The sequence below is a fragment of the Bos mutus genome, chromosome 5, assembly GCF_027580195.1.
Source record: "Bos mutus isolate GX-2022 chromosome 5, NWIPB_WYAK_1.1, whole genome shotgun sequence".
Classification (NCBI taxonomy): Eukaryota; Metazoa; Chordata; class Mammalia; order Artiodactyla; family Bovidae; genus Bos; species Bos mutus.
In genome coordinates this window covers 31,901,788-31,927,335 of record NC_091621.1, presented here as the reverse complement: position 1 = coordinate 31,927,335, position 25,548 = coordinate 31,901,788, and the positions used below count along the sequence as shown (strand labels likewise).

At 36.5% G+C, this 25,548-nt stretch overlaps 1 protein-coding gene across 3 annotated transcripts in view; it reads right to left on the bottom strand.

Annotated features, from left to right (window-relative positions):
• LRRK2 (leucine rich repeat kinase 2) overlaps nt 1–25,548 on the bottom strand; it is a 210,429-nt gene that overhangs the window by 14,043 nt on the left and 170,838 nt on the right. For all 3 annotated transcript variants that reach the window (XM_070370619.1, XM_070370618.1, XM_070370620.1), the window contains 6 exons: nt 13,681–13,851; nt 12,171–12,271; nt 5,973–6,167; nt 4,223–4,416; nt 2,682–2,754; nt 1,441–1,625 (listed from right to left, as the gene is read on the bottom strand). In XM_070370619.1, the coding sequence (XP_070226720.1) occupies nt 1,441–1,625; nt 2,682–2,754; nt 4,223–4,416; nt 5,973–6,167; nt 12,171–12,271; nt 13,681–13,851 (919 nt within the window). The remainder of the gene's footprint in view (nt 1–1,440; nt 1,626–2,681; nt 2,755–4,222; nt 4,417–5,972; nt 6,168–12,170; nt 12,272–13,680; nt 13,852–25,548) is intronic.

Genomic DNA, 25,548 nt, shown 5'->3' with positions numbered 1-25,548 from the left:
CAAAAATAAATGGGAGGAGCTAAGTACACTTAAAAACTTTTGCACAGTGAAGGAAACCATCAACAAAATGAAGACAACCTACTGAATAGAAGACAATATTTGCAAATTATGTGATTGATAAGGTGTTAATATCCAAAATATACAAATAGCTCCTATAAATCAACATTAAAAATACAAAACAAAATTAATAAAAGGACAGAGACCCATAGGCATTTTTCCAAAGAAGACATACAGATGATCTATAGGCACATGAAAAGATGCTTACCATCAGTATCATCAGAGAAGCTCAAATTAAAACCACAGTGAAGTATCACCTAACACCTGTCAGAATGGCTATCATCAAAAAGACCACAAATAACAAGCATTGGCAAGAGTGTGGAGAAAAGGGAAACCTCATGCACTGGTTGTGAAAATGGTACAGCCACTATGGAAATAAATTTAGATTCCTCAAAAAACTAAAAATAGAACTACCATATGACCCAAAAATTCCACTCCTGGGAATTTATCCAAAATATATATATATATATTTGAAATGATATAAGCACTCTAATAATAAGCAAGATATGGAAGCAACCTAAGTGTCCACCATCAGATGAATGAAAAAAGAAGATATGGTATGTATAAATATACAAGAGAATAATACCCACCAATAAAATGATTGAAATTTTGCCATTTGCAACAACATGGATGAACTTAGAGGCTATTATGCTAAGTGAAATAAGTCAAAGAAAGACAAATACTATTTGATCTCACTTATATGTAGAATCTAAAAAATAAAACAAACTAGTGAATATAACAAAATTAAAACACACTCAAAGATACAGAGAACAAACTAGTGTTTACCAGTGCAGAGAGGAAAGAGGGGAGGCCAAGATAATGTTAGAACATTAAGAAGTACAAATTACTATGTATAAAATAAGCTACAAGGATATACCGTATAACACAGGGAATGTAGCCAATATTTTATAATAACTATAAATGGAATATAACCTTTGAAAATTTCAAATCCCTATGTTGTATAGCTTAAATTTATATAATAGTGTAAATCAACAATATCTCAATAAAAAAAGAAAGAAGAAAATTATCCAAAATATATGTGTAAAATTCATATCTTTAGTAAAATAATGAGTTGATTGTCTTTCAAATTCCATGTTTAATTTGAAATGGAGATAATGAAAATGATAAAAGTTTAAATTGATAAACACTACAAAATTACCATGGATTTTCATATTCTATCCCAAATGTGATTAGACTGGGTGATTTTTTTAACGTTCCTGTGCTTTCTAAGTTTCATAATGAATATTTACATTTACAACAGAAAAATAATGTATGCATTTTGAAAGATTTTTGTTGGAAATTACAGACAGTATTATTGACACGATTACAAAGAATATACATTAATAAAATGGTAAATTAGCTGAACAGAAAGGAATAACTCACCGCTGATTTGTCCTGGTCTCAATGAGTTTCTGAATGGTGAAATCATCAGAAAATGAGAAAACTTTTGTACCACATCCTCCCCACATAATGTTTTTTTCAGTTAAGTTCACAGATTCACTCAAACACATCAGTGGAGTGCTGACATTTCCTATGTTGAGTATCTTCAAAGGAGTGGCTCCTTTACACTTTGCCAAAAAGAGAAAACACATTCAGTAAATTGAGTATCTACAGAGTGAAACAGTGTAAAATTTGAGCTTCCTAAAAACTACTTTTCCTCTTAAATGGTTGCTGCTGCTGCTAAGTCACTTCAGTCGTGTCCGACTCTGTGCAACCCTATAGACGGCAGCCCACCAGGCTCCCCTGTCCCTGGGATTCTCCAGGCAAGAACACTGGAGTGGGTTGCCATTTCCTTCTCCAATGCATGAAAGTGAAAAGTGAAAGTGAAGTCACTCAGCCATGTCCAACTCTTAGGGACCCCATGGACTGCAGCCTACCAGGCTCCTCCGTCCATGGGATTTTCCAGGCAAGAGTACTGGAGTGGGGTGCCATTGCCTTCTCTGCTTAAATGGTTAGAGGTATAAAAATAAAAATCCAGGATAAATTTTTCAAATGGCTTATAAAAACAGGATTTAATTCAAATAGTATTCAATTATCTTTGCAACCAATCTCTTCACTTCTCCATGCAAAATGTGTACAGCAGTAACCTAAAAATTCTACTATAATTATTTGTCTCTCATTAGATAATAAGCTTTTTTGCTAACAAAGAGTATGAATGGATAGGATGTTAAATGACTAGATGGAACCACAGATGAATGAAGGGTGGAGAAATCAATGTTTAATGATAAATGTGAATCTTAAGAACAGAAAGTCAAATGATTTCTTCAAGATTAAAGAATAGGTTGATAGCAAGCCAGACTTAAAACTTGTTTCCCTTATCTTTTCCACAATATAGTTATAAGAAATTATCTACTTCACTTATATAAAAATGGAATTATTTCCATCACTAAGACTATTATAAATCAGATCTCATTTATCAATTTTTCCTTGGTTCATTCATATACACAGTTAATCAGCAAGTACTTATAGAGAATCTATTGTGTACAAGACTTTCTGAAGCAATGAAAAGATAAAAAACAGAATACATGATCCTTGGTGTCAAGGAGTTTATAATCAGAAGGAGGGTGTTGATGAATAAACATGAAACAATTTAAATTTTGATGCAGAATGTGTTCAATATTTACCTTAACACTTTTATCTTCAAAAATCGCTAAGTTGCCATCAGCAGTTCCCACTAAAAGGAAAGTTTTTTGCTTGCTAAAAGAAAAAATGTCAAAATTGTTATGAAAAGAATGATTATATTGACCAAGATGGCTTCACATTCCCCCTAGCTTAACTAAACTTTAGACAGGTTTTTTTCCTGGTTATTGGCCCTGACCTCCCTTTCCTTACAGCGTTCACTTGAGAAAACATAAATTATAACTTCTTTCTTGGCCCATTTAAAATGCAGATCTTCTCCTAGACCCTTGCAAGTTTTATAATTTAAGAATGACTTTCTCAAAAATTTGGAAGCCGTCTCTGAAATGTCATCAGGAAGGATGATGTGCCTTCTCCTAGTCTTTGTAAGACAGTAGGAGCTCAATTTCAATAAGCAATGATCAGCAAACACAGATGGCCTAATCACACTGACCCTCCTCCTCCCCCAAAGTCCTTCAGCACTTTCCCACTAGCTCGTTAAAGGGTTTAAAAACTCCCCCATCTTTTATTTCAGCAGAGCTGAGTTCAATTCCTCTCCCCTATTGCAATTATCTTAAATATGAAATCTTCCTTGCCTATTTGACTTCCTCTGATGAAATTTTTGACAGTATCCAACAATAATTTTTGGATCATTGCCAATGGAGTTTATAATTCGGCTACCAAAACTTGGACTTCACATTTTTCTAATACTTATTTATTTTATGGTACTGACTGAAGGATATGACATATAATCTAAATGCCTCATGGAAATCATACCGCCCCAAATATTACAGCAACTAATCTATCACTCATATCTGAAATTCTCTCATTTCAATAACCGATAATGTTTAAGCCATTTTCACCTATTAACAACTTATGAATTCATTTACTGAAGTTTTTGTTTTTGTTATTTTTTTCAATCTGGTAGTTAAGTGCTATGCTTTAGAGGCATATAACAGATTATCGATATACATGCATTCAGACAAAGAATAAGAACTCTTTTTGGTAGAAGCCCTACGAAAGTAAATTGCTGTCATGAGTTGTAAAGCGTTAGAGCCATAGTTGAGGTCTTGCAGGCGCCCCCCCCGCCACACACACACACACACACACACACACACACACACACACACGGAGAACTGACTCCGGCCAGCCCTAGGGGCTCTGCGGGATCAGAGGCCATGTGCCCACATCCGGGTGCTGGGCTGACAAGCACATCCTGGCCAGCAGGCACCCAGCCCTCCTCCCCAGCATCTCCTGAGGCCGCAGCCCCGACTCTTCCCGCCTCCCTCAGGTACTTCCTCCAGCCTGCAGCCCTCTCCCCACTCTGCTGACAGGCGCCCTTGACTGACCTATTTTTAAACTGCTTCAGCCTGATCTGTATACGGGAAAACACCAATATCTTTGAGGCCTCCTATAATTCCCTTTAATACATGCAACCAATGGGAAAATGTTAAAAATTTGCATGTGCTGATACTGTAACAATTTTGCACATAATTAAGTCAACTAAAAGACAGGTAATGCTCCTTCAAGGTCAAATTCACTGTCTTACCTTTGCTTGGAAAAGGAATTGCAATACAAGCAAGTAACAGAATCAGTCATCTTTTCAAGGGTATGCCTCTTTCTCCCATCTTCAGTATTAATGACGAGGAGCGTGCCAGACTGTGTTCCAGACACAATCCAACTTTCCTTTTCAACAGGAAGATACACCAAGGCAAGGCACAGAATTCTACTATCAGTAACTTCCTAGTAAGAAAAGAAAACACACTCTAAAGGACTTTGGTCTACCGTAAGTGGCTAGAATTTGTACAGAATTATGTAATTCACATATTTAACTTTTTATCTTCTTGCTTTTAATTTTAAAAACAGTGACGATTTTATTTAACTTGCAACAATAAATGAGTTAACTGGCAAAGAAAAAAAAAAAAGGTCTGTCTAGAATGTACCTGAAACTAAAATTTAAAAACTGAAAATTATTTTCAGTATCATTTCTCACTCAAAATAATACAAGAACACTGTTCAACCTTAAGAATAATATTTAGGCATAACACATTTCAAAGCAACTATCAAAATATTAAATTTTTTAAGTCTAGAAATTTACCTTATATTTCCCAATACAATTAGTGACCCATCTTGTAAAAGCCAAGCCCAGATCTCCTCTATCAGCCACCCTCAGGTGCTCTGAGTGTTGGCTACTAAGAGCTCAAAGCTGCACCCTTCATTACCTTCAGCCCACAGGGAGCTGGCTTGTTCAGAAGTGGCTGGGAGATTACCCCACTCCTACCATTGGGCAAATTGTGGCTAATGACTGACTGATAAGTGGGACTGACATACCAGACCACTTGCCTGGTGAAAGAATTAATCTGTGCTGTTATCACATTCCAGAGTTTCTTGTGGGTAATGACTGAAAGTTGGAGGGCTACATACAGTACATGGTGTCGAAAGATTGAGCATGAATGCACATACACAAAGCTTGAAGCTAGACTTCCTCAGAAACTACATTTTGCTGAGCTTCTTTCCTTGACCTATGTGGCTTCCCATATCTTCTTTAAAGTTTCTCTCTCCTTGTGCGCTCTGCTTAGTCATTCAGTCATGTCTGGCTGTTTGAAACCCCAGGCTCCTCTGTCCACGGGGATTCTCCAGGCAAGAATACTGGAGTGGGTTACCATGCCCTCCTCCAGGGGATCTTCCCAACCCAGGGATCAAGCCCAGGTCTCCTGCATTGCAGGCAGATTCTTTGCCAGCTGAGCTACCAGGGAAGCCCTCTCTTTCCTTAAATCACTCATATAAAATCCTGTTTCAGGCTCTGTTTCTAGGGATCCTGACCTAAGACATACATTGTGGGTTTTTTTTTTTTTTTTTTACATTGTGGTTTTAAAACAAAATACATACCACTTAATTTCTTGTGAATGCACTTGTTCTAACAGGAAGCTAATTTAATAGAAGTCTATATTAGCCCTTATTTAATTTCTTCCTAAGTAACTTTTTTTTAAAAGAACCAGTTGAGTTGCTGCAGTTCCACTTGAAAGTCATGGTTAGTGTCAAGAACCTCTCAGACCTCTTTCTTGGCTAGGCCCCAGAAAATCACTTTCCACCCAGCAGTCGGACACAGATAGCTCTGTCACTATGTCCCAAACCAAACACCGTGCCCACAAGCCCTTCCCTGGCCTTGGCCCCAGCCAGATACTTCACATCTATGCACTGAATGCTCCCAAGTAACTTTTTAATTGGCACAAGCTTTAAAATAGTTCACAAAGTGAGTTTTCTAGAATATCACTAATTTAAAGAGCATTTGGATTTACCTCAGAAGTGTATCTTTCTGTATTTAAGTCAAGAAACGAGAGCTGTCCTTTGTCAGTGTGTCCACAGCCCAGCCAAATCCTCACATTCTTGCTGTTATGATTCGTAGCAACCATGCATTCAACAGTAAAGCTTTTAGGTATTGATATACGTCTCATCAGACAGATTAACTCAGCTGAATTCAAAATGTCAAAGACCTGAGAAGTTTAAAAAACAACACACATCAAGTTAACACATGTCTGTTTGAAAGATTATGATGGTAGTTTAGTCGCTAAGTCATGTCAGAGTCTTTGAGACCTTATGGACTATAGCCCACTATGCTCCTCTGTCCGTGGGATTTCCCAGGCAACATTACTAGAATGGGTTGCCATTTCCTTCTCCAGGGGATCTTCCTGACCCAGGGATCAACCCTGCATTTCCAGCTTGGCAGGTGGATTCTTTACCACCAAGACATCTGGGAAACACCTTGAAAGATCATATCATTATGCATAATGTTACAGTTAAATGTTACAGTTTCATCAAGAAAAATCTAAATTTGTTATTTATACTGTGATCCACCCAGAGCAACAAGATTAACAAACTAAAGATAAAATTACATTAAAACAATACTTATTTTTAAACTGTGCATGGTATACACACTTTATTATGTAGGGTGTGTTTTGTAACTGAATTCTTTGAAAAGAAATCCCCAAAGTGCCAAATTAACAGAAAGTTACCAGAATCAGGAGCTATTCTTCATTCAGTTTTATACCGCAGAAACACATCATGTTGAAGACAAATATTCGAACCAACAAGAGACTAGAGCTTCTACCAGTTGAAGGGAAATGAAATTTTGATCTTTGGGAACAAGCTTCCCTGGTAGCTCAACTGGTAATGAATTCACCTGCATTGCAAGAGACCCCCAGTTCAACTCCTCAGTTGAGAAGATCACCTGGAGAAGGGATAGGCTACCCACTCCAGTACTCTTGTCTGGAGAATCCCCGTGGACAGAGGAATCTGGCGGGCTACAGTCTATGGTGTCACAAAGAGTCAAACACAACTGAGTGACTAAGCACAGCATGGCAACAAACTCACAAATCACCTCCAGATTCTGTTTTTGTTTTTCCTTCAAGCACTAAAGAACTAGAGAGATGGCATAAAGCCAATGTAAGGAAACAACCAGGAGTCAGGAAAATGGAATTAGAATCTCGTGTCACAGCCACCTGCCTGCCATGCAGGAGACTCCAAGAAAGCTCCTTTCCACCCAGTGCCTCATCTGAAGGTATGAGTTCACCTATCTTGCCTAGCACACATGGTATTTTAAACAGGTATGAGAAAGTTTTTGAATACTGTCATATGCTACGAGAAAAAAACCCTCAAGGTGATAGGTAAGCTATAAAATACAAGTGAAATATAAGTAAAAATTTTAAAAAGAAAAAGTAAAACAATAATTAAGCTTTGGAGAATATCACCAAGATATATTTTTTTAAAAGTCTGTGTGATTAATACTGGTAGCAACCAAAATTAAAAAGTAAGACAAGTAGTCAACATGATTTATAGGTTGTCTGATAAAGGTAGTGTACATGTCCTCAGCTATTTCTCAGTAAGAAACTGAACAAAAATTTTTCAATTAATTATTATACAAAATTGAGAGTCCAAAATATAAAAACACCTCTTATTTTGATATATTAAATGTTTTATTTAAAACATAGTAAGAGGGACTTCACTGGTAGGCCAGTGGTCAAGACTTCCACTATAGGGGGTGAGGGTTTGATATGGTCAGGAAACTAATATCCTGCATGCCATGCAGTGTGACCAAGAAATAAAATCAAAATAAAATTTAAAAAACTATAAGAGTTCTATTTCCAATAATATGATAGAAAAGGTTATTTGAACAAGAAATTCAGACTTAAATTGAAGAAAGTAGGGAAAACCACTAGACCATTCAGGTATGACCTAAATCAAATCCCTTATGATTATACAGTGGAAGTGAGAAATAGATTTAAGGGCCTAGATCTGATAGATAGAGTGCCTGATGAACTATGGAATGAGGTTCGTGACATTGTATGGGAGACAGGGATCAAGACCATCCCCATGGAAAAGAAATGCAAAAAAGCAAAATGGCTGTCTGGGGAGGCCTTACAAATAGCTATGAAAAGAAGAGAAGCGAAAAGCAAAGGAGAAAAGGAAAAATATAAACATCTGAATGCAGAGTTCCAAAGAATAGCAAAAAGAGATAAGAAAGCCCAGAATGGGAAAGACTAGGGATCTCTTCAAGAAAATCAGAGATACCAAAGGAACATTTCATGCAAAGATGGGCTCAATAAAGAACAGAAATAGTATGGACCTAACAGAAGCAGAAGATATTAAGAAGAGATGGCAAGAATACACAGAAGAACTGTACAAAAAAGATCTTCACAACCCAGATAATCATGATGGTGTGATCACTGACCTAGAGTCAGACATCCTGGAATGTGAAGTCAAGTGGGCCTTAGAAAGCATCACTACGAACAAAGCTAGTGGAGGTGATGGAATTCCAGTTGAGCTATTCCAAATCCTGAAAGATGATGCTGTGAAAGTGCTGCACTCAATATGCCAGCAAATTTGGAAAACCCAGTAGTGGCCACAGGACTGGAAAAGGCCAGTTTTCATTCCAATCCCAAAGAAAGGCAATGCCAAAGAATGCTCAAACTACTGCACAATTGCACTCATCTCACACGCTAGTAAAGTAATGCTCAAAATTCTCCAAGCCAGGCTTCAGCAATATGTGAACCGTGAACTTCCTGATGTTCAAGCTGGATTTTAGAAAAGGCAGAGTCACCAGAGATCAAATTGCCAACATCCGCTGGATCATGGAAAAAAGCAAGAGAGTTCCAGAAAAGCATCTATTTCTGCTTTATTGACTATGCCAAAGCCTTTGACTGTGTGGATCACAATAAAGTGTGGAAAATTCTGAAAGAGATGGGAATACCAGACCACCTGATCTGCCTCTTGAGAAATCTGTATGCAGGTCAGGAAGCAACAGTTAGAACTGGACATGGAACAACAGACTGGTTCCAAATAGGAAAAAGAGTACATCAAGGCTGTATATTGTCACCCTGTTTATTTAACTTATATGAAGAGTACATCATGAGAAATGCTGGACTGGAAGAAACACAAGCTGGAATCAAGATTGCCGGGAGAAATATCAATAACCTTAGATATGCAGATGACACACCCTTATGGCAGAAAGTGAAGAGGAACTAAAAAGCCTCTTGATGAAAGTGAAAGTGGAGAGTGAAAAAGTTGGCTTAAAGCTCAACATTCAGAAAACGAAGACCATGGCATCCAGTCCCATCACTTCATGGGAAATAGATGGGGAAACAGTGTCAGGCTTTATTTTTCTGGGCTTCAAAATCACTGTAGAAGGTGACTCTAGCCATGAAATTAAAAGACGCTTACTCCTTGGAAGGAAAGTTATGACCAACCTAGATAGCATATTCAAAAGCAGAGACATTACTTTGCCAACAAAGGTTCATCTAGTCAAGGCTATGGTTTTTCCTGTGGTCACATATGGATGTGAGAGTTGGACTGTGAAGAAGGCTGAGCGCCGAAGAATTGATGCTTTTGAACTGTGGTGTTGGAGAAGACTCTTGAGAGTCCCTTGGACTGCAAGGAGATCCAACCGGTCCATTCTGAAGGAGATCAGCCCTGGGATTTCTTTGGAAGGAATGATGCTAAAGCTGAAACGCCAGTATTTTGGCCACCTCATGCGAAGAGTTGACTCATTGGAAAAGATGAGTCTGATGCTGGGAGGGATTGGGGGCAAGAGGAGAAGGGGACGACAGAGGATGGGATGGCTGCATGGCATCACTGACTCGATGGTCGTGAGTCTCGGTGAACTTCGGGAGTTGGTGATGGACAGGGAGGCCTGGCGTGCTGCGATTCATGGGGTAGCAGAGTCGGACACGACTGAGCGACTGATCTGATCTGATCTGATCCATATAACTACAATTTAAAATGCTGAAGAAATTATTTTTTTAACCTCTTAAAAACATTAGGGATCTGACCACACCATACAGAATTATTAGGCCAAAATATTAATGAAAGGCAGAATCCAGAGAGATCAGATAAGCCCCAAAGCCTGATTTTCCCTTAAAGCACTGGTCTACTGAAGTAAAACTGATTTGTGGTTTTGAATGCCTTGTGGGGCTGGTGGGAAAGAGTTAAATCTAGGGATGCCCAAAATGGAGAATGTAGTAACAGGATAAAACTGGGATCCCAAAAGGCCACATATTCAGAATAAATGAAAACTAGAAATAAAGCCATGCTCCACTCCCGCTGGTCTATAGGGCAAGTAGCCTTGGGACTTTACAGATACAGGGTGAAAGAGCAAAAGAACCCCGAGAAACTGTTATTCATAAGCTTGCTCTCAAGATTTGCAAATAAGATTCCCATCACCTAGGTGGTTCAAAAACATCTCAAAGCAGGAACTGAGTTTAAAGCAATTTATAGCAAAAAATATCCAATAAAAGATGTGCAAGACCTGTATGCAGAATTGTAAAATTTTATTGAAAGACACTTAAGACATAAACAGAGAGACAACCCACATTCAAGAATACAGTGAATTAATATATCATAAGGCTATTGCCTATAGATTCAGTGCAAGTCTAATCCAAAGCACAATAGAATTTTCCAAAAAAGTTAACAAAGTGATTTAAAAACTTTTTTGGAAAAACTAGACTAAAGAACAGCTAAGTCATTCCTAAAGGATAACAGTTGCGGGGTGGAGGGGAAGACTGTTAAAGCTTCAGAATTAAGACAGGACTGTACTGGAGGAAAAACAGGTAAATTGACCAATGGAAGGGAGTATGTGTGTGTATCTTTGAGAGTATATCAAAGAGTGCAAAGGGGAAAAAAAAATCAATGGAAGACAAAGAAAGAAACAATTTCATAGAAGAAACTGGAAAATAGGTTATCCAAATGGAAAAAAGAAAATTGGATATAGATAAAAATACAATTCCTGATGAATTAAGAACTTTATCAAAAGCAAAACTTTTAAACTTTATGAAGAAACCATAGGTAAATATTTTTGTGGCTCTGGGAGAGATAAGGGCCTTTTAAAACAAGATTCTAAAACTAATAGCTAAAAAAGTAAGTACTGTTAAGTTTATCTCTATTAAAATTAAGCAATTCTGTTAAGCAAAAGGCACTCAATAGGAAATAAAAATGCGAACCATGAATTGGGAAAATAAATTTGCAACATACGTAACCAACTAAGTTTTAGTATACAATGTAGAAAAGAAAGAAGCTGTTTTTAAATTTCATTTTTATGCAAATAACCTAATAGAAAAATGGGCAAAACAATGAACAAGCATTTTCCAGAAGAGAAAACATATATATTACCAATGAATATATAAAGAAATGCTCATCCTTATTAGTAATTAAGAAAATATAAGCCAATGAACAAAACTGAATCCATTTCAAAAATATTAAAAAGTCAGATAGTACAATATTTGAGGAGAATATATTTTAAAAAACAGCTACAATAATATACAGGTGATGGAACTGTTAAGCTGGTACAATTTCTTCAGAAAATGACTTAGACGTTCCCATATTCCATGATTCTGCAATTCAACTCCTAGATATATAACATAAAGCAATTCTTATGCAATTTGCACTAGGAGATGTACAACCATGTTCATAACAGTACTGATAATAGCATAAAACTAGAAAGAATACCCACTGATATGGTCATGGGTAAATACATCGTTGTGCATTCAAACAATGGAATGGAGCAGCCGGGAAAGGAATCAACAGCTATGTTCAACAACATGGATGAAGATCACAAAACAATGTTGGGATAAAAACTGAAAAATCTCAGAACAGCATGTGACTGATTCCATTTTAAATAAATTATGAATACAGGAATATTAAACTGGGTAGTGAAACCTTAAAGAGGAAATAAAAATGATTATCATGAAAGTTAGGAGAGTGGCTGCATTGATAGGGAAAGAGAGTGATGCGATCAGAAAGAGGCATCGGTACGTTTCTGGGATGTCTGCCCTTGGTTTTGTGCCCAGGGTGGTGAGAGGATGTAAGAGTTTGCTTTAAAACTGCTTTAAACTGTGAGTGTATTTATATGTTTAAGTGTGTATATATATATATATATTTTTTTTTTAAAATAGATAAATATTTTATGTTCTGCACAAAATATTGATAAATTTTAATGATACGAATACCTGGGCAGAAGTGGGTCTTTCTTGAGGATTTTCTTTCAAACATTTTTTAATTAACTTCTCAACCATAGGCCATGGGGCACAACCATATTCTTTAACTGGATCTAAAACATTAAAAAACATATCACACTAAAACACTGAACAAATCAGAAAGATTATATTTCTTCTCAATGTGTATGAGAGGTCCAGACACTGCAAAGGAAACATTGATCTCTATAATCCCACATTTATTATGAACTGCTTATCACTCTTCAAGCTAATTTTGTTAATTATCTCCACTAGAAACATCAAAAAAGAGTCCTTGATTTTTACAGTATGAAAAGAGACACAAATACCAATTGAATAAAAATAGATTTTCATTTCATACCTTCATTTCAAATAGATTTTGAGAACACTTTTGTTCGTATATTAGACTTTTTTGCAAATACTTTTATTTTAATATTCACAGTAGACAAGCATTCAGTTCTCATATGCCCACAGTTTTGGAACATTTGTTTTTAAGTATGCCATTTTTCTGGTCAGTGTAGAATAGAGACCTGAAAACTTTTCCTGGAAAGCTAATTGATAAAATGAGGGAGATGACCCAGATTGTGCATGAAGTATTTAGTCAAATAATAATTGATTTCCTTCTGTTGGGAATCTTTAAAGGTCCCCAAAAGGAGATAGTTATCTTCCCTGTAGCTGGAACATAGTGTACACTCAGAATTTTAAGTGAAAAGCAGAAAATATGACAAACAACTAAATATATTTAAAAGAATATTTCAGAATGCAAACTGAAGTAACAGTTAAGGAATGAAAGAAAAAAGTCCTAGAATTTCTTTAAAGCATGAGTAAAAGTGAAATCACTCAGTTGTGTCCGACTCTTTGCGACCCCATGGACTCTAGCCCACAAGGCTCCTCCATCCAAGGAATTTTCTAGGCAAGAGTACTGGAGTGGGTTGCCATTTCCTTCTCCAGGGGATCTTCCCAATCCGAGGATCGAACCTGTGTCTCCCGCATTGAGGGCAGACACTTTACCGTCTGAGCCACCAGGGAACCCCTTAAAGCATGAGGTGACCATTCAAAATAGATCTGATCTCATTAAGCACTCATTTACTAATTCTTGCTAATATTTACTACTAAAAATTATTATAGTAAATAATTTGTTTTCATTCCTGCATAGAAATTACTTCACTCAAGAAAATGAAAATACTCCAAGCTAATGGACACTTAGTAACTCTTTATGAGAAGAAAAGTCACTGTACCTGGACTTCTAATAGTATTTCCTTTCCTGAGTATTCTTCTAAATATAATACCTAATATATCAATATTTAGAATACTAAGAAGAAACCCTATATCTTCTATGTTTCTCATATGATTTATATTAACATCACAGAATTTAAGACTATTCATGCATTAAACAAAAAAAAAATCATCAGTTGTAAAATGAATTAGTATATAAATAAAATTAAATAACTTAGAAATGAAGCTGCTACATTAAAATATAATAATCTTTACTGTAGACAAAACTTACCGGGTAATTTCCCTTGTATTGCCAATTCATCAAACTCATTTGGAAACTTCAAACCCTCTGCTATTCTACCTCCAGTTGTCAAAATGTCATAAAGTAGCAAACCAAATGAATAAACATCAGCTTGTTGGTTATAAATAACATTTCCTCTAGCAACTTCAGGTGCACGAAAACCTGAAAGGAAACAGACATATTAATAAATATACTCAAACCCAAGGCTTATACACCCAAAGAAGTATATATTTAGGCCTGTATGCTGATGAACAGGAGATGAGTCTAAACAGGCCATATCATCTCTAAATGGAGATATCTTAAGTCAGTTAAGAGCCATGTCCCAAGACATTTCACCCACGCTCAATTTTGAAGAATAATAAGGATAAACATGCAATAATAAATTATTTAGTGATGTTTCACAATTAAATAAAGCCTAAAAGGGGGGAAAACTACATTCTTCTTAATAATAACTATTCTCAGGGTAGTATTTCAAACAGAAGAGGAGACAGGAGGCAGATTTGCAGATTTTTTTATACCAAGTCACTTTAACCTGGCTAAAGTGTTAATGGACTTATTATTTCAAGAACGTGTGACTCTACTGCTTCAACTCAGTTGAAAACTAAAAAGAAAACCACAACTAAAATGAATAAAAGCCCTCTATCTCAAATGAAGGTTCATGCCTGAAATTCTTTTATAAGGAAATAAAACCTTTCATCTCACAATAAAGATAAATCATTTTAATCACTTGAGAAAAAAAGAGTAATTTCAACATTACCTATAACAATAAAAATATTAACAATCTAAAGAAATCCAACTATAAAGAAAATAAGTTAAATACTGTACACTATGCAGTAGCTTAAAATAATTTTTAAGATGTTATAATGTAAATGAAAAAAATGTATAATATAATTCTGAATAGACAAAATTATCACCTGAATTAATTTGCTTAGCTGTGATAATGGTACGGCTATTATGCAAGCAAACACCCTTATACTAAGAAAATACTAAGAAAATACATGCAAATACATTTCAGGATGACACAGCATGATATCTTCAACTCAATTTCAAAGACTCAAACAGAAAAGAAAGAGAACAACAACGTGGCAAAAAGTTAATAATAAAATTATGTGAAGGGAATATAGAAATATATTATACTATTCTTTCAACTTTTTCATAGGCTGAAACATTTTCAAAATAAACAGTTAATGGGAATATGCAAAATTAAAACTACAAAGAAATATATCCAAATGTAATAACAATTATTTCCAAGTATAGAAATTATGAGTAGCTTTTATTTTCCTTTATAATTTCAAATTTTCCACAATGAACATATATGATTGCTATGGTAAATATATAGCCAGAAAAATATAACAAAGTATGAATTCATATCCTTCAAGAAGTAAACGACTGAATTGAGAAACTGTTTTTAACAGTACTTCTCAGTGAAAGACAAAGCTCATCAACCCTTCAACAAGCTAGGAGTCAAAAGGATGGAGACAACAAATTTGAGCATGATAACCTCTACTGAACTAACTGTAAACATTCTCTCATGAACATTTTGCCGCATTTATTCCTCTTCTCTTTCTCTGTTACCATTTCCACACATTTGTATCTGTGTGTGTGTCTTCTTCCTTCTCTGTCACTCCCTCTCACTCTTTTTCATTCTCTCCTTGTCTTTGTGGATGTACATAAAATATTTGACATTATATTAAGTTGAAGATAAAATATTTCAAACCTAAGTACAATATGTATCCTTAAGATAAGGATACATGGGGATCTTTAGGCAAGAATATTGGAGTAGGTTGCCATTTCTTTCTCCAGTGGACCACATTTTGTTAGAACTCTTTTCTATGACCCGTCCATTTTGGGTGGCCCTGCATGGCATGGCTCATGGCTTCACTGAGTTATGCAAGCCACTTTGTCATGACAAGGCTGTGATCCATGAAGGGGATCTTAAGAATCCTTTGGACTACAAAGAGATCAAATCAGTCAATCCTAAAGGAATCAACCCTGAATATTCATTGGAAGGACTGTTGCTGAAGTTGAAGCTCCAACACTTTGGCCACCTGATACAAAGAGCTACTCATTGGAAAAGACCCTTATGCTGGGAGAGATTGAAGGGAATAGGAGAAGGGCATGGCAGAGGATGAGATGGTAAAATAGCATAACTGACTCATTGAACATGAATTAGAGCAAACTCCAGGAGACAGTGGAGGACATAGGAGTTTGCTGCTGCATCACTTCAGTCGTGACCGACTCTGTGTGACCCCATAGACGGCAGCCCACCAGGCTCCCGCATCCCTGGGATTCTCCAGGCAAGAACACTGGAGTGGGTTGCCATTTCATTCTCCAGTGCATGAAAGTGAAAGTGAAGTTGCTCAGTTGTGTCCAACTCTTAGCAACCCCATGGACTGCAGCCTACCAGGCTCCTCCACCCATGGGATTTTCCAGGCAAGAGTACTGGAGTGGAGTGCCGTAGGAGTTTGGCATGCTACAATTCACAGGATCACTAAGAGTCAGACATGACTTAACAACTGAACAACAGGATAAGGACATTTTCTAACATAGCTATAATATAATTCTCATGCCTGAGTGAAAGAATTATATAAGTAGTTAAGATAGTTCTAAAATAGATCCCTAATAAACTGTACCTATGACATAATGTATATATATCACAACAGTTTCTAATTTGTATCACTATAGCATTTTACACACACCTTCCTGAATAGGCAGGTGAGAACTTTCCATTTTACAAAGAACATAATCATCACGAAAGTGTTAGATGTTTTCCTAAGGACACACAGAAAATAAATGGTAAAGTTAAGAGTACTTAAAAATTGTGGTTGGGTCTCACAGCAGGCTGGAGGCCAGCCCTACTCACCAGCATGCCTCAACACCAGCTGCAGTTCTACACAACTGGAGGGTGTATACAGCCCACACAGAGCCCACACTCTTTGAGCACCTGCCTCTGGGGGCCATGTGGGACTGTACTTCTGATTCACAGAGTATATCTCCTTAATAAACCTACTCCTTCAATAACAGGAGAGATCACAGACTTACTCAATACACACAAACAAACGCAGAAAATGAGGCAAATGAGAAGACAGAGGAAGCCGTTCCAGTTGAAACAACAAAACAAAACTTCAGAAAAATAAAAACAGTGATAAGAAATCCTCTTCATGAAGCATTCAAAGTAATGGTCATAAAGATGCTCAATGAACTTGAGAGAATAATGAAGGAACACAGTGAGAAACTGAACAAGGAAAAAACACAAAAATTCTAAAACTAAGTTTATAACTGAACTGAAAAATCACTAACAGGGCTCAATAACAGATTAGATGAGGTAGAAGAATAAGTCAGTGATCATTCTAAGATGATGGAAGACAGAGCAATGGAACTCATCCAGATAGAGAAGTAAAATAAAAATACTGTTTTACATGGACATACATTAAAGTAAGTTTGTGACAGCATCACCCAGAGTAACATCTGCATTATAGAGTTTTCAGAGGGAGAGGAGAGAAAATGGCAGAAAAATTATTTCAAGGAATAGTGGTAACAGTCTATAACAAATATAAACAAAGACATCACTTTGCCAACAAGTCAAATCTATGGTCTTTCCAGCAGTCACGTACAGATATGAGAGTTGGATCATAAACTAGGTGGAGTGCTGAAGAATGGATGCTTTTGAATTGTGGTGCTGGAGAAAACTCTACACACGGACATCACCAGATGGTTAATGTCGAAATCAGATTAATTCTATTCTTTGTAGCCAAAGATGGAGAAGCTCTACACATTCAGCAAAAACAAGACCTGGAGCTGACTGTGGCTCAGATCATCAGCTCCTTATTGCAAAATCCAGACTTAAATTGAAGAAATTAGGGAAAAACACAAGGCCATTCAGGTAGAATATAAATCAAATCCCTTATGATTATATAGGGGAGGTGATGAATAGATTCAAGGGACTAGATCTGATAGAAGAGTGCCTGAAGAACTATGGACAGAGATTCAGACCATTGTACAGGAGGTTGTGACTAAAACCATAGCCCAAAAAAACAGATGCAAGAAGGCAGCGTGGTTGTCTGAGGAGGCCTTACAAGCAGCTGAGAAAAGAAGAGAAGTGAAAGGCAAATGAGAAAGATAAACTCATCTTAATGCAGAGTGCCAGAAAATAGCAAGGAGAGATACAAAAGACTTCTCAAGTAAACAATGCAAAGAAATAGAGGAAAACAACAGAATAGTAAAGATTAGAGATCTAGTAAAGAAAATTAGACACCAAGGGAACACACTTCATTAAAAGATGGGCACAATAACAGACAGAAACAGCAAAGACCTAACAGAAGCAGAGGAGATTAAGAGGTGGCAAGAATACACAGAAGAACTGTTGGGAAAAAAAAGAAAAAAGATCTTAATGACCCAGATAACCACAATGGTGTGGTCACTCACCAGAGCCATACATCTTGGAGTGTGAAGTCAAATGGGTCTTAGGAAGCATTATTATGAACAAAGCAAGTGGAGGTAATAGAATTCCAGCTGAGCTATTTCAAATCCTTAAAGATGATGCTTTGAAAGTGCTGCACTCAATATGCCAGCAAATTTGGAAACCTCAGCAGTGGCCACAGGACTGGAGAAGGTCAGATTTTATAAAAATCTCAAAGAATGGCAATGCGAAAGAATGTTCAAACTACTGAAGGTTGTGGCTGTGAGCCGTGTGCTACACTGGGATTCGCAACCTCCAGAAGAAAGGATTTCGAACCAGACCCAGAGATGAGGCTTGACCACTCAGAGCTTTTTGTGTAGCAAAGTTTTATTGAAGTATAACAGAGATAGGGAAAGCTTCTGACATAGACATCCAGAAGGGGACAGAAAGACTGCCCCATTGCTAGTTTTTAGCAAGACAATTTGCGTTTGTTAGTAAGCTTCTAATCAGAGGAGAGAAACGCCTCAAGGCTGAGGGAGTTTCACCAGGCTCTTCTCCCACAATATGCACTTTTGAGATCGTGTATATAGTGACACAAGGTATGCCATCCCCAGCCATAAAACAATTAACATGAATACTGGTTTGCTGAGCCATTATCTGCACAAGGTTTGAGGAAAAAAAAAAAAGTCTGCCAACTGTAGTTTATTCTTTTGCCACTTGGGGAACCTCGGGCCTTCCTACCTGTTACCCTCTCACTACTGCACAATTGTGCTTATTTCATATGCTAGCAAGCCCAAAATCCTTCAAGGTATGCTTCAACAATACAGGAACTGAGAATTTCCAGATGTACCAGCTGGATTTAGAAAAGGTACAGGAGCCTTGTTGTTAACTTATTCAACATCTGCTGCATCATAGAAAAAGCAACGGGAATTCAAAACAAAACAAAACAATCTAATTCTGATTCACTGACTACACTAAAAGCTTGGACTGTGTGGATCACAACAAACTGAAAAATTCTGAAAGAGATGGGAAAACCAGACCACCTTACCTGCCTGCTGAGAAACCTGTATGCAGCCCCAGAAGCAACAGGTAGAACTGAACATGGAACAACAGACTGGTTCAAAATTGGGAAGGGAGTACAGCAAGGCTATATACTGTCACCATACTTATTTAAACTATATGCACAGAACATCATATGAAATGCCGAGCTTGATGAAGCACAAGCTGGAATCAAGATTGCTGGTGGAAATGTCAACAACTTCAGATATGCAGATGATACCATATTAATGGAAGAAAGCGAAGAAAAACTAAAGAGCCTTTTCATGAGTGTGAAGCAGGAGAGTGAAAAAGCTGGCTTGAAACTGAACACTCAAAAAACTAAAATTGTGGCATCTGGTCCCATCACTTCATGGCAAATGGAAGAGGAAAAAATGGAAACAGTGACAGATTTCACTTGGGCTCCAAAATCACTGCAGATGGTGACCGCAGCCATGAAATTATTATACACTTTCTCCTTGGAAGGAAAGCTATAACAAACCTAGATAGTGTATTAAGAGCAGAGACATCAGTTTGCCAACAAAAGTTCATATAGGCATAGATATCGGTTTTTCCAGTAGTCATGTATGGATGTGAGAGTTGAACCATAAAGAAGGCTGAGCACCAAAAATTTGATGCTTTCGAAATGTAGTGTTGGAAAGACTCTTGAGAGTCCCATGGACTGCAAGGAGATCCAACCAGTCCATCCTCAAGGAGATCAGTCCTGAATACTCACTGGGAGGACTGACGGTGAAGCTGAAACTCCAATACTTTGGCTACCTGATGCGAAGAACTGACTCATTGGAAAAGACCCTGATGCTGGGAAAGATTGAAGGTGGGAATAGAAGGGGACAACAGAGGATGAGATGGTTGGATGGCATCACCGACTTGATGGACATGAGTTTGAGCAAGCTCCAGAAGATAGTGAAGGACCGGGAAGCCTGGCGAACTACAGCTTATGGGGTCACAAAGAGTCACATATGACTTAGCGACTGAACAACAATGAAGACTCTTTAGAGTCCCTGGGATGACAAGGAGATAAAACCAGTCAATCCTAAAGGAAATCAACCCTGAATATTCATTGGAAGGACTGATGCTTAAGCTCCCATACTTTGGCCACCTGATGTGAAAAGCTGACTCACCGGGAAAGACCTTGATGCTGGGAAGGACTGAAAACAAAAGAAGAGGGAGGCAGAAGCTGAGATGGTTGGATAGCATCACTGATCAATGTTCATGAACTTGGGCAAACTCCAGGAGACAGTAAGGGACACAGAGGCCTGCCATGCTGCAATCCATGGGTTCACAAAGGGTCAGATATGACTTAGCAACTGAACAGCAACAACAAATGGTTGAAAATGTCCCTAATCTGAGGAAGATTTCCCTAATCCAGTCCCCAAACCTCTAAGATAAACAAAAAGAGACACACACCAAAACACATAATCATTAAAATGGTAAAAGTTAAGGATAAAAGTAGCAAGCAAAGCAACATATTACATACAAGCGAAATCCTATGAGACTATCAGCAGACTCTTCGGCAGAAACTTTACATGCCAGAATAGAGTGACACGGCATGTTCACAAAGTGCTCAAAAGGAAAAAAAAACAAAAAACCTTCTAACCAAGAATACTCTACCCAACAAAGTTATCACTGAGAACTGTAGAAGAGATTGGGAATTTCCCAGATAAACAAAAGAAAAAGGAGTTTACCACTTTTTCACTGTCCTCTTTCACTTTCACCAAGAGACTCTTGAGTTCCTTTCTCTTTCTGCCATAAGGGTGGTGTCATCTAAATATCTGAAGTGATTGATATTTCTCTCAGCAATCTTGATTCCAGCTTGAGATTCATCCAGCCCAGCATTTCACATGATGTACTCTGCATATAAGTTAAATGAGCAAGGTGACAGTATACAACCTTGACGTACTCCTTTCCCAATTTGGAGCCAGTCCATTGTTTCATGTCTGCTTCTGTTGTTCCTTGACCTGCATACAGATTTTTCAGGAGGCAGGAAAAGTGGTCTGGTATTTCCATCTCTTGAAGAATTTTCCAGTTTGTTGTGATCCACACAGTCAAAGACTTTAGCATAGTCAATGAAGCAGAAGTAGATGCTTTTCTGGAAGTCTCTTGCTTTTTCTAAGATCCAAGGGCTATTGTCAATTTGATCTCTGGTTCCTATGCCTTTTCTGAATCTAGCTTGAAGTTCTAAAGCCTAGCTTGAAGAATTTTGAGCATTACTTTGCTAGCATGTAAGATGAGTGCAATAGTGTGACAGTCTGAACATTCTTTGGCATTGCCTTTATTTGGGATTGGAATGAAAACTGACCTTTTCCAGTCCTGTGGGCACTGCTGAGTTTTCCAAATTTGCTGACATCTTGAGTGCAGCAATTTCCAAGCATCATCTTTTAGGATTTGAAATAGCTCAGCTGGAATTCTATCACCTCCATTAGCTTTGTTCGTAGTGATGCTTCCTTTTTTTTTTTTTTTGTGTGATGCTTCCTAAGGCCCATTTGACTTCACACTCCAGGATGTCTGCCTCTAGGTGAGTGATCACACCATCGTGGTTATTTGGCCATTAAGATCTTTTCTGTATAGTTCTTCTGTGTAGTCTTGCTACCTCTTCTTAATCTCTTTTGCTTCTGTTAGGTCCATACAATTCCTGTCCTTTATTGCATCCATCTTTGCATGAAATGTTCCCTTGGAAGCTCTAATTTTCCTGAAGAGATCTCTAGTCATTCCCATTCTATTGTTTCCATATCATGGCTACTTTAAATAATGCTGCAATGATCATTAAACCACGTACGTCTTTTTGAATTAGTGTTTCTATTTTCTTCAGGTAAATGCCCAGAAGTAAAATTGAAGGATCATACAAAATTTCTATCTTCAATTTTTTGAGTAACCCCCACCCATATAGTTTTTGGAGGCTAAATTAAATCATCCAATTATTTAATATTCATTCAAAAGATTTATTGTGTATCTGTTACATCAAGGTACTATTAAAAAACTTAAAACCTTTGGCATTTTCCCACTTGACTGTTAGAAACATTAGGATTAGACTTGTAAGTTCTTAGAGTAGGGAGAGACTTGAGGGGTCACTTAGTTTAAATTTTAATCTATGGCACATAACTTTTTACATTAGTTTTTTTTTTTTTTTTTTTATCCCTTTAGATAGCAATCCACAGATCTTATGGCTGCACAAAAGGTTACAATTTTTCTCAAAATTAGTCAGAGACAGTAAGGAAGATAATTTTGAGGATACAGAAAGGAATATTTACTTCAATAAGGAAATGGTTTCAACCTTCTTATCTTCCCCCTTTCAAAATATAAGTACCTTCACTGACATAATCCCCAGTAGGAGAATGTAATGCCTACTTATATAGCCAGGAATTACCTCAATTATTAAAAAAAAAAAAAAAATGCACTCTTAAGTGCTTCTTGAAATTCAACCAATGTATTTCTAATGATTCTATTTCAACCAATGAACTTCTAATGATCTTATTTCTTGACCATGCTAACAGTTTCTTCTAAAGTCATCTATGGAAAACAGATGCCTTTAGGAAAAATCTCCCTCAAATAATAAACTCTAAATGATGACAGGACTTTAATCCTTCTGATGGACTGGTCTAGATTAAACATATTGTCATAAATAGCAATAAAATGACATTAAATCGAAAAGGTATATGGAATAACATGAAATATACTACCCACAACTATATCTTTAAATACAAAAATGCATAAAGCATTACTATAATTCGTTTCTCTGAAAATGATAAATCTACTTGAAAATCATTAATTTCAAGAACTCTGAGTAAATAACACTTTAAATCAGACTGTCCTATAAAATTACATACTTAAAACATTGATTCCTCTACCCAAGCAGAATGACACAGCACTGAAACTGAATGGCGGACTTAGACCCAAACATGCAGGAAAGATGTGACAAAGGTGACACTCAAAGTAGTGGAGAAAAAGACAGAGTTAAATAAATGATAACAGCATAAGTTGTTTGATAAAGAAAAAAGGAGTAGCTACATTATTCAATACAACTAATAAACTCTTGATGAACCAAAAGTTTTAACATAAAATGTAAATCTACATTTATGTGGCTGATTCATGTCAATGTATGGCACAAACCACCACAATATTGTAAAGTAATTAGCCTACAATTAAAATAAATTAATTAATTTTTAAGTACTAAAAATATTCCAATTAAATGGATAATACTGGAATTTAAAAGGCCTCCCTAATCACTCTATCAGAGATGGGTGGTGTAAGCCAACAGGTTGAGAACTGGGGAATACATTGTCTTTGAAGAATTTTAAATATGCAGCTACCTGCACAGGATAGTGACTACTGACCCTGCCTTTGATATATCACTGACTAAACATGTCAGGAAAAAGTAAAGATTATTTTGTCTAAAAGAATCAGACTCAGCAATAGCATAATATCATAAACAAGTAAAAGATAAACCCTAAACTGAAAAAACTCTGCAATACATGAGAGACAAAGAGTCAACATTAACTGAAATCAGCTTTACAAATAAGTAAGAAAAGTAGATAAATGAGTAAAGACAGAAAAATATACAAAACATGAAAGGAAAAATACATGTCCTATATATAAATAGATATTTGAAAAATAAAAACATTAAACTATAACTTTTTGACTATTAACTCCATGAAAACTAAAAATAATAACAAACCCAGAATGGAAAATAGGTGTTATAATTCAAGTATTGATGGAATTTGAATTGATAAACCTTTCCAGAAGGCAAGTAGTATTTCAAAATTCAAAATATGCCTATCCAGCAATATGATCCTTAGAAATCTACTGTTTACAAATTAGCTTCATAAATGAAAAATTTTTAATTTACATCTTTTAATTAAAGCTTTTTAACATTTCAAAAGGTTAGAAAAAATAAATAAACATCAAGATAAGATATAGTTAAGTGAATCACTAAAATATTATATAAATGCTAAAACTGATATTTAACAAAAAAAAGATTTCCCTGAAACAGTAAGTAGAAAAAGAAGATAAAGAAGTAGAATTTACAATATAATATGTATATAAACCTCTTAAGCACATCTAAATCTAGATATATCTCTGTGTTACCAAAGTGTTATTATTTCACTAATTTATGAGAAATACATCTTTCAACCTGCTCAGTATCATTCACTGCTTTCACATCAGGACCTTACATTTTTAAAATAAAATCTTAACTTAAAATGACTTGCTTGAACTACTCATCATGGAGTCTTTCACTTCAAAAACAAAAATGGGGAGAGGAGGGGATGGATGGCATTAAAACCTAAGCTACCAACATAACATTTGATTATCAATCTAAACCATAAGATTCTCCAAGCTACTCTACATGTATCCTTATCACTGATGACTTCCTGGAAGAGCAACTGCAATTTCTTCAAAATTTTTTGCCTTGTATTTAACTATGCTGGTGACCATAGTAGGAACAGGAAAAATAACATTTCAAGCTATTCAGTGTATTCTCACTAAATTTAATTTGGGATGAAAATGAATATTTTTAACATTGTTTGTCATTAGAAGGCTAGAAATAGAAACGTTTACTGCCTGTTTACAAAAGGACAATGTTGTCATCTGATCTAACACTGCAAATGATCTATGGTGGGTATAGACTGTACTACTGTACCACATGGACACTCTGTTTAGCATCAATGACCCTCAAAAACTAGAAAATTCAAGCACCTACTAAAATCCTAAATATACATTGTTGTATTAGGCTGTTCAAATAAGTCATTTATTTAAATATGTGTCACTTCTACTTCTAGGTAAAAGAGAACTAGGGACTAGACTTACTATCCTGCATAAAACAATGAAATAACTAGACAACAAAGACGAAATTCTGAATACTGGGAAAAGAAGACAGTGATCCCTGAGAGAGAGCGAGCAAACAAGGTGGGTTCTCCGAATGCCTTTCAGAGGACTGGAAAAAGGGAAGGCAAACAGAGCTGGGCCCCTGGTTAAGAAGACAAAGCAGAAGCTGGGAAAGCAAGGGCAGATAAGGAATGTGCCAAGTGTGGTGCTAAACCCTTTATACGAATTTCTCATTCCATTTTTACAACAATCCCTAAACAGATACTATTATTAGGTACTGCTGTTTAACCAAGGAAAGGAATTAGGTGATTTCTCCAGCCCCAGCTAGTAAGTGGCAGAGCAAGGATTTAAACTAAGACACTCTGACTTCATAGCCCAAGTTTAATAGAATCTATTTAAAGTAATTCACATTTGCTTCATTTTTGTTTGAACACAAGTCTAAATCCTATACTCACTCTCTTAACATTTTGTTTATATCACAGGCTCACACTCTCAAAATCTAGAGTAAATTCTAATCATCTTATAAAAAAATTTTTTACAAATAACATTTTCCCTAATGAGAAAGGTACCAAAATTTGACCTGC